This window comes from Pyxicephalus adspersus, chromosome 4, assembly GCF_032062135.1.
Source record: "Pyxicephalus adspersus chromosome 4, UCB_Pads_2.0, whole genome shotgun sequence".
Classification (NCBI taxonomy): Eukaryota; Metazoa; Chordata; class Amphibia; order Anura; family Pyxicephalidae; genus Pyxicephalus; species Pyxicephalus adspersus.
The window spans coordinates 11287780-11297998 of record NC_092861.1 but is presented as its reverse complement, the minus strand read 5'-3'; the positions used below and the strand labels follow the sequence as shown (position 1 = coordinate 11297998).

Genomic DNA, 10219 nt, shown 5'->3' with positions numbered 1-10219 from the left:
GTGTCGGCTTCTCCTCGCTCAGAGGAGGAGGAGACACGCGCTGCAGCCGGGAGGAGAACGAGGAGAAGAAGCACGCAGCATCACGGTATCGGGTGAGTATGATTTTTTTTATTTTTAACACGTATTCGGTGTATAAGACGTACCCACTTTTCCCCCCCAGTTTTGGGGAAGAAAAAGTGCGTCTTATACACCAAATACGGTATATATCTGAATTAGGAATGAGGCATATGTGAAATTATGAACTAAGGGATTCTGTCCTTAAAGCATTTGAATATAGCACTTACAAAAAGTTTTTCTGAATGGCCACAGTGGGGACATAGACAGCAATAATAATCAAAATCTATCAGGTTTTAACTTTCTCCTATACTACGGGAAAAAAAGTAAAAATGTATTACATTTCCTCCATTGGTGCCCTTTGTCTCCTCCCTTTCCCCCTCCATTCCACTAGTACAGACTCAATCAGACTCTACAGCATTCAACAGTTCTGGATGTGTCAGATGCCTGTGTCCTCCCACCATAATGAGGTACTTGTGCTAATCTTGAGTCCTGTATTGACATGGTGTAAAAATTATGAAGCTACAACGTTAAAACCTTTTCTCCCAGAAGTGTTGAATGCTGTAAGGATTCAGCACTAGGGTTGTGGGAAGGTAAAAATAATGATGCTTACAAGGTAAGTGCAATACCATTTTAGAACTTTTTTGCATAGAGTGGTCTCTTTGTACCATTATTGAAATACGTATACTCTTCTAGTCTCGGAGATGGAGTGAGATAGACTCCTAAATGCAGGAAATTCTCCTCTCATCATTAGATGATTTACCATTCCAGGTACAACTGTAACATTTTGGATCTTTCACTTTAATTGGGCGATCGGGCAGCACCATTGGGCAACTGGGCTGGCCAATAGTGCTATCAGAAACTTGTTACTTGTTGCTCCCCATGGGGACACCTAGTCTCATTATAAAAAACTGTTTATGGGGTGTTACTTGGTTTGTGATCACTATTAGGTGAGAAGTCTTACTTTGTATATCAGGGTATTTCATCATTAGCAGGAGGCCCCATCTCAGAGTGGTAGATGTTGTTTCCATTCCAGCAGCAAACAAGTTGCCTACCAGGGCTGTTAAATTTTCATCATGGAAGTACAGAGTGGATTCTGGCTTCCCCTGCAGAAGTAAAGATGGAGGATACAAAGTACACTTTAATATAAAATGGCATCTGTCCCCTTGTTATCACTAATGAAAGACATGATCTAAAATGAATCTTGCTTCAAATCTATGAAACCTCAAACTTAAAAGTAAATACTATTTAAGACCATGGGGGTGGATCTTAGCACCTGATTATGGCTGATAGGTAAGCTCTTGTCAAATAAAGCCATGGAAAACTTGGCCCTGTCATCAGAAACATTAAATAGGTCAATACCTTTTTGCACAGATAAGATCCCTAAAACTTGATTTTTTTAAGTAAGATAGAAACAGTACTATTACTTTCATTTAAATTACATGTTTGGTTGTACGTGATGGTTCATATGAGTATGCTTTCCATGGACAGTGACAACGTATTCTAGCATCACTAATTTTATATTTATGCATGTGATTTTTTTAGCTTTGCCTAAACACCACCCTAATCTGAATATTTAAAAAGGTTTTTTTAATGTAGTTTTGGCTATGGCACCATATATTGTTTTCAACGGTAATATGTCGAAAATGGTTGATGTAGCAGCCACAACAAGTCTAGCCAACCCCAACCATTTATTTTTTAATCGTTGTTGTTTCATTTATGTAACAATTCCATGTTCTTTATTTTTTTACTTTTGTGGTTAAGTAATCTGTGCCAAAGACCTAAGTCAAAAAAGTGAAAGAAGAAGAGATTCTCCTAAAGTGGAGATTCTGCATGTAGAGGTAGTGCTGGGTGAGTAGGTTCTACAGAACTATATGATGGTTGGGAAGCACCATCAAGGCATGTCTGCATCTTCTACACATAATTCCATACCTCTTGTTGCTTGGCCAGGAATGTGTCAATAAGGTTCCTCTGGTCATTCACATCCAGTTCCTTCCTCTGCTGAGTAAATGTTTCTCTTATAAAGCTCTGAACCTGTAGTCGGTTTTGATTCATCTTTTTATGGCCTCCAGGTAGTAAGCCTACCAGAAATGGAAAGCTGTTGTACAGCTTAAAGAAAACACAATAATTATGTCTTTCCTGTAATTGAATACTCTAGTACAGAGGTGCCCACGCTTTTTTGGCTTGCGAGCTACTTTTAAAATGACCTTTTTTTTAAAAAGTCAAAATGATCTACCAACAATAAAATTGCTACACATATCATTATTTATATATATACCAAGTATGACACAGGAGTGACTGAAGCTAATGAGATATTGAATGGCAGAACATTGCACAGACAGTGCACTACAAGACTATAGTGACAGGAAAGCTACAGTTCACCTGTCATAGGAGAATGACGTGTTGCACAAGAAAAAGAACTGTTAATCTGTGCAAAAGTATCTCGGTAATTGAACCCTGACCCCGAGTCTGAAGTAAGTTGGCCGTCCAGCACTGCTCACCTCGGACTGCCCTCCCGCCCTCTCTGCCTCCCTCTCCACTGTTACACGAGCATTCTCACGCACGCACTGAAAGAAAGTCCCGTTGCCTTTGCGATTGACCTGCAGATTGTGATCAACGTTTTGGGCACCCCTGCTCAAGTATATCAACAAATCTATATTAAACCTCTTGTTTTGTTTTGGATAGATTGGTGAGGTCAATAGTTTAAATCAAAATTAAGCATATTATTTAATCTATATGGACACTTGTGCATATATATTTGTACTTGTACTTGTAGAAATCTAATGTCAAAAAATATGGGAAACAGTATTTTTGTTTTTGTCCCTGACCCCACTGATAAAAGTAAACTTGCGAACTATCTTATCTGAAAAAGTATTTGTAAATCAGCCACTTTTATGACTATTGTCATCTTCTTGGATCATCAACGAAAATATGTGCAACATAACAATGTAGATCCGAACATTAAAACAACTTACCCGGACTATAGGTGAACCCAGAAGTCTTACATTCTCATTAACCAAACTCATGAGCCTCTGTATAGTGGGGTCTTCATACTCAAATCTGCGACTCAGTAGAATGGAAACAATTATGTTGGCCACAGCTGCATTGATGATTGTGTGATTGTTAAAAGGTTTTCCTGGAATTTAATTACAGAAAAGAACCTTTAGGTAAAAGGTTTAATCCAATGAAAGTTGGATCTCATTCATCCATTAGCAGTGGACTGAATTATTTACCACCACCTCTACTATAAATCAAAACTATTTTAGACATAATTGTAAAACCAAAAATATATGTAATCAGAAGCAGAGAAGAAATTGAGACAGACATTTTTCATTAGTACAACATTGCATTTATATATTATCAGGCAAACAAAGGAAAATTTGACAACCAATGCTCATTCCTGTACAAGTGGTCTAAAGTAAAATGTAGAAAGGCAGCAAAAAAACATATAAATGGTCAGAAATAATGCTGCTGCTTCCAATGAATGGCAAAGGGAAGAATATCCCCTATGTTGGTGGTCAATGGGAGAAATAATTCTTCATACTTTAATAGTGGACAATATGCTTCCTACTAATCACCAAGGTAGAACCTTTTTTTGAATAAATAATTGCATCATATCTAAATATTTGGTGAACACTTACCTCCATGTGACGAAAAAGTCTGTACCAAGCATTCAGCTTCCTCACTAATCCTCTCTTCTATACTTTTCTTCCCCATCCCATAATCCCGTAATGTGGAAAGTGCAAATCTTCTCATCACCTTCCAGTTCTCTCCATTGGAAAAGACAATGCCTAAAGACAGATCACAGGAACCTGTGAACAATTGCTTTGCCTTCAGTCTTACACCGTTTTACAAGTTCCTATTCTGTACATTAGAAGCTGCAATAAGGTAAAGTTAAACTAAAATCCCACTTTACAAAATAAGGGATCAGGATTCTGCAATAACTTGTCTTACCTGCCCGATCCTACTGGTAAAATGTAAAATAAGCTGAGCTTTGGTAGTTACGTCATCCATGGCGGTGTCCTGTGTTGGAACTTGAAAAGGTGAGTCACACAGGTTTAGTTCCGCTTTAAAAAGAATCCATTTCATTGTTTAGCTGAAGACCATCTTGTAGCCCTTTCTTCCTTAGCTTTTAATGTTTGTGGACTTTTCCTTTAAATTAATATATTTTTCAGCTATTTTAATCAAGTTGTTAGCTAGGGTGTTATGTATGCAAATTAGGCCAACCTGAAACCCACCTATTAAGGCAATTTGATATTTGCATAACTCCTCGCAAAACCTCACTGCTCTTCAGGGGTGTCCCCAACAAGGATATTGTGATGTTTTTGTCAAGCTATATACAGCATGTGAGCCTCTCCCACCAGTTTTGGTCTACACTCAGCACGGTGGCTCAGCGGTTAGCACTCCAGCCTTTGTTAGCACTCCAGCCTTTGTGGTGCTAGGTCCCAGGTTCGATTCCTAGCCAGGACATTATCTACATGGAGTTTGCAGGTTTTCCTTGTGTCTGCGTGGATGTCCACATCCCAAAAACATGCAATGAGGTTAATTGGCTTCTCCCCAAAAACTGACCTTAGATTACATTAATTACATATGTGTATGGTAGAGACATTAGATTATGAGCTCCTTCAAGGGACAGTTAGTGACATGACTATGGACTTTGTACAGCACTGTGTAATATGATGGTGACATAAAAATACTGTCTAGTAATAAGAATACACTCCAAACTATAGACTAAAAATAAATTCTAAAATAGGGCATGTAATGAAAATAGATTTTTTTAAATCCTATCCTGTTGATGAAGGGAGAAGAGAGCAATTTATAGGTAGATTAAAAATCAGCTTTAAATTACGTTACAACCTAAATGTCTACAGAACCATAAGTTTTTACTTTTCACATGCAGTGCTGCAGAAAAATATACATATTTGTAAACTATATGCACTATATTTTTTATACTGCATTTTGTTTTTGTTGTTTAGACATTTTTGTGTTGCTTCATGAATAAATAAATAGTTACCATTTTCTCTTAAAGATTTATTAATGATTGGTGCCAAAGGTCTGTCTGAAAATTCCTCAGCACGGTTTATTAAAGCATCTTTAACAGTTTCATATCCACAGAGGCCAACCATCTTTGTCATTCCAATTTGGACACCTATCACTGGACCATATGTTTTGGATAGCTGAAAAAAATGGTAACAGAATGAAAATGTAAAAACTAAAAATTTTAAACAATTAGGAATATAAAAACTACTTCATTTTTAAAAGTCTACAGCGGAACATTTTTTGGGAAATTGTATTCTTAACAGAATATAAGGAGAGCAACTTGCTTGTGATAAAGGGTTTGCTAGTGTAAGGATGCTTTTTGATTAAGCAGCAGCAACAGACTGACAGCATAGCCTGCCATCTGCTTGTCTTCCTTGTAAGCAAGTTACTCTCCTTCTTTGATTTATGTTTAGGAATATGTTTTCACTCTGCCAATTTAATCCTGTACGCATGTATAGAAAACACTGTCACATGCTCCCCTAGTTAAGTGAAATGCGTCTGGATGGAGACCAATACTTCACCTATTTCTAGGAACGGCACCCCTATATGAGTTTATGGCCTTAAATTAACTGTTAGAAGAGATCTGAATAGCCTGGAGTCTCAAAAAAATTATATTTATGGGATAAAGACTATAATAATTTAATGGTGTCACCATTGTCAGTATCACAACTATTAAAGATGTGTTTTTTTTTTTTTTTGCTTTTGTACTCTAATATATGTTTGCCTGGAAAAAAAAACTCTTTTCTCTTTATTTTTTGTATCCTAATCTTGACTAGGGGGTTTACATATAATACATACATATCTAAAGTAAAAGGAGGTATCCACTTTTGATCTTTATGGATAATAAAGTATAACATAACCATGAGCAGTTTTAGTCAGATGTGCAGGCTTATGCTGTGCCTCCAGAAGATACCCTAATAAATGGTGCTGTAGGGGCACAGACTATTAGTCTGAAGTGGGAGAATAGATACATTTGGCCTAAAGAGGACTGGCAAAATATTGCCTTGGGGCTAAGCATAACCAAATAGTCATATAATAGTTGGAACCTATTTCGATTGTTTAAAGGACGTATACCATGGCAAGTGTACCAAACTGATTGGTGGACATAACAGGTAAAATGATAAGATAGAGTTTTTTGTTGGCAAGCAAGGTATTGTATTATTGATGATTTCTCAGAATACAATACAATTTCAAACAATACATAAGGGTATTTCTGTCGTACAATATTAAAGCATATTTTGCTTAGGCCAACCGGTCTGTCTGTCTAGGGTAACTAATTGTACATTTTGGTACTCATAAGGAACTGGAATGGCGACACTCCTGTGACCTTCTAATCTTATTAGTGAACATAGTAACACCTGGACGTTCCTAAAGGTTTATTGTGACAATTTTATATGTTCCATCACTAGCTATCTTTGTAGCTTTCAAGCATATGACCACATCAAATGTCAGAGACATATAATAAAATGATGCTTGAAGACATTCCTCTGTCAGGTGCAGTAATCTCAGATCCCAACGAGGAGCAGGGTTCTATAATGCCCACTATGTGCCACTAACCAAGGTTCTTGTTCTAAAAGAAATTTACATGCTGAGGAATCATTGATCTCTACTACCAGCTCAGAACTCCTTAGTAGTATTGGCCCAAGGATATATTTGGCCATCAATAGACACTAGATGGAGATTCTATTGCTTCCCACCCTCGTCAAAAAGCTTTTGTTGGAGTTCTTTTATTAGACTTCATTCATTAAAGTTCTCCAAGGCTGAAGAAGATACACTTTCATCAGTGAACCACGGTTATCTAGCAAACTTGTAAAAAAAATTTTTAAAAGCCATTTTCTATTCCTTAGCTAATGTTTTTAATCCTGGACCAGATTCATTTCAGGTTTACTGGATCACCCAGGTACACTGATGAAAGTGTATTTTATCGAGCCTTGGAGAGCTTTATTCAAACAGGCTCATTTTGTCAGCTCATAAAGAAGAAGCAAAAATGTTACCTCTATAAATGTCTTATGTGGTTTCTTCATGTTGATACTGAGGATATTTCCGATTATTGGCAATGGTTTGGGTCCAGGTGGAAAATTCTTGTACTTATCTTGTTTCTTGTTGTATATATAAGCCAAGAACAGAATCACAGCAACAGAAAGAAAGACTGTCACAGGCTCAACAGCAAACATTGTTCTGTAATATCTACAGAGAAGGAACAAAAACATTGTAGATCATGGCAGGAAAATAGATGTAATGAATGTAACCCTCAACAATGGACTTTTCTATATGCTTCCTTTTGGTTTGTTAAATATACAAGCATTTTGGTTTATCTGTTTGATAAGTGCATAAAAAAAAACAACTTGTTGGTTATTCCAGGTCAAATTATGTAGTGTTATCTCAAACAATGGGCCTGATTTAATAAAGCTGCAAGAGGAAAGACTTTCATCAGTGAACCTGGGTGATTAAAAAAACTGAAATCCCTGCCCAGCTCACCTCTGTAAAGTGCAGAACACATTTATGCTAAGTTACGTAGCTGAAGAAGGTAGTTCTAAAATCTTTACTCACTTTGCACCCAAAAAAATGAAAATCTTGCACCTCCATAGACACAGTACAGCAAATATGCATTGCCCCCTTGTCTGGTACATTTTATTTATTATCAGTGATGTCAACATTAATGTCTTTATACTAACATGCATAAAAGATAAGGTGCTTATAATTATTGGTCAGCAGTGATCAAGCACCAATCATTAGTGTAATTTAAAACACTGCTTTACACCTAATCCGCAATCTCTGCTTTAGGCAATGTGTTTGTGATCATCTGCCAAGCCATCAGCTCAGAACAGAAACGGGGCTCCTTGGAATTGCAACTTTATTTTAATTGCAATTCTTTGTCATCTCTCTTTGTATATATCAAATTAAACTAGCCAAATTCACATAACTCTTCACATATTCACATATTATATCCGTGACATAACACGCACGTGTAACAGGAAGTGTGCCACTGGAAAGTTCAATAAAAGAAAGGGAAAAAAGACGGAAAAATGTATGTGGCCACCAGATCTACTGGTTGACTGTAATATACTCTAGTTCTTGTTATATGTTTGTTCTTTGAATTATCTATTACTTAGGCTCTTTTTGATAAAAAATACAATTGTAAGACTCGTGATTTTTCAAACATCATAACCAAATTATGATTCAGTTTGTTTCTAGCAGCTTAGAAACACCTGTGTGTTTCCCAGAGATAGGATTCTAATTTGACTATTACCCATTTGCAAGTCCTGCATGTGAAAACTCAAGCAGATGAACTATAAAGCAATTAGCAATGTTACCTTAGCTGGAAGCCAGTTGTTTGAAGTAGACAGTGAGCAGCATTCCAATTGGCTGGGTTTGTTAGGGGGGGTTCATGATAATAACCGCCCCGATAGCCACCAGCCAGTTAGATAGCTGCCCTCTGTGTATCTTAAAATGGCTTGCTAGATATTTGCAATGTAAACATTAATTTGAGTTTGAATGGGTTCAGTGAACTTTAAAGAGCATTACACGACTCAAGGAGGAATCAATCCAAGGCACATTTTACAGTTGAAGGCTGCCAAGATTCCTATTTCATAGAACATACACTATAAATTCAATTGCTTGCAAATCATTTAAATGGAATAATCAGAATTATATACTCATTTTCGAATCAAACTATTTAAAACAACTTACTGTATCTTACTGTTGAAAATATTCTGTTTGGTAACTCGATCTTTTCTCTCTTGTTTTTCTTCTACTTTTATAGTCCTGGGGAATATTTAAACCAAGTGCATACAATAGCCTTGAATGCTTTTCAAATGTTCAACTATAACTCCTCCTACAACATTTTATAGAGGTGTGCCAGTTGCTTGTGAACTGTTCAGGTTACTGAACTGCAATGCTTTGATTTGCAACAATACTGTAAATATTTATAATAACTTGGAGGTAAAAGGTGATTCTAAATCTTCAGATTGATTCTTGCAGTGAAAACAGAAGGTATATATATATATATATATATATATATATATGTGTGTGTGTGTGTGTGTGTGTAGTCGTGAGAAAAACGTTCTGAGTTCAGAGTTATGCTCCAAGGTTTACATGCCAGAACATATTAAAAATGACCTGATTCTTGGCAGAACTTCAGATAAGGTAATTACAGCCTTGGATGAACAACATCTGACATATTACACCCTATCATTATTTATTTAACAAAGACTAAGTCGAATTTCAGAAGCAATGTGTAAAAATTCAAGTAACAAAACATTTGCTAGCAAATCCATACCAAATCCAAATCCATTCCAGGTTTGCTGGATCACTTAACTTCACTAATGAAAGTGTATCCTCCCCAGTCTTGGAGAACTGTAATAAATCAGGCCCAATTACTGCAAGGTGCCTAGGTCATGTGGTTACAAAACAAGCCCAAATAATCACCCCTGTGCTTCACAGTTGGTATGAGGTATTTGTGTTAATTTGCTGTGTTTGGTCTTCTCCAAACATGACGCTGGCCGAGCCTCTCCACTATGGACTTGTCTGTCTAAGGACATTGTTATTAGTGTCCTGAGGATTGTTCAAAGGTAACTTTGCAAAGCTAAGCTATGCTACCGTGTTCTTTTTAGAAATAAGAGGCTTTCCAAATATACCATATTTGTCCAGGCTATTTCTAATTGTACATTCAAAAACCTTAACATGCTAACCGGGACCTGTATAGTAGGAAATGTAACCCTTGTTTGTTTGTTTTTTGCATTGGACAGTCTGACCCTGGCATGAGCTGGGACATCCACTCCTGAAAAGATTGGAAACTGTCTTTTGTTTTCTACTTGTGAATATTGTGAATATTTTTTCTCACTGTTGAATGTTGGAAATGGCCTTTTTAACCCTTCCTAGACTGATTGGCAGAAATGGGTTTTCTGGGATCATGGCTGTTTTCTTTTTTCTTTGACATTGTGTTAACATACATCCGAATGCTCCCGACCAAAACTGTTTTTATAGACCAGATTATTTATTCAAGTTGGTGCTATATAAATACTGTAAAATAATAATAATTTATTACATTTGAGAAACAGCACCTGTATGATATTTATATCCTATGGAAATGGTACTACTGGACCAGATCCATTCCAGGTTTGCT

The 10219-nt window shown here is 36.6% G+C and overlaps 1 protein-coding gene across 2 annotated transcripts in view; it reads right to left on the bottom strand.

Moving 5' to 3' along the window:
- Nucleotides 1–8899, bottom strand: part of LOC140328070 (cytochrome P450 2K1-like) — a 14833-nt gene extending 5934 nt beyond the window's left edge. The window contains exons 1-7 of one of the 2 annotated variants that reach the window (XM_072407395.1): nucleotides 8785–8899; nucleotides 7089–7281; nucleotides 5069–5231; nucleotides 3696–3845; nucleotides 3030–3190; nucleotides 1987–2163; nucleotides 1019–1160 (exon numbers count right to left, since the gene is read on the bottom strand). In XM_072407395.1, the coding sequence (XP_072263496.1) occupies nucleotides 1019–1160; nucleotides 1987–2163; nucleotides 3030–3190; nucleotides 3696–3845; nucleotides 5069–5231; nucleotides 7089–7268 (973 nt within the window). In that variant the 5' untranslated portion in view covers nucleotides 7269–7281; nucleotides 8785–8899. The remainder of the gene's footprint in view (nucleotides 1–1018; nucleotides 1161–1986; nucleotides 2164–3029; nucleotides 3191–3695; nucleotides 3846–5068; nucleotides 5232–7088; nucleotides 7282–8784) is intronic. The other variant, XM_072407396.1, reaches the window with a different exon arrangement.
- Nucleotides 8900–10219: the final 1320 nt, after the last annotated feature.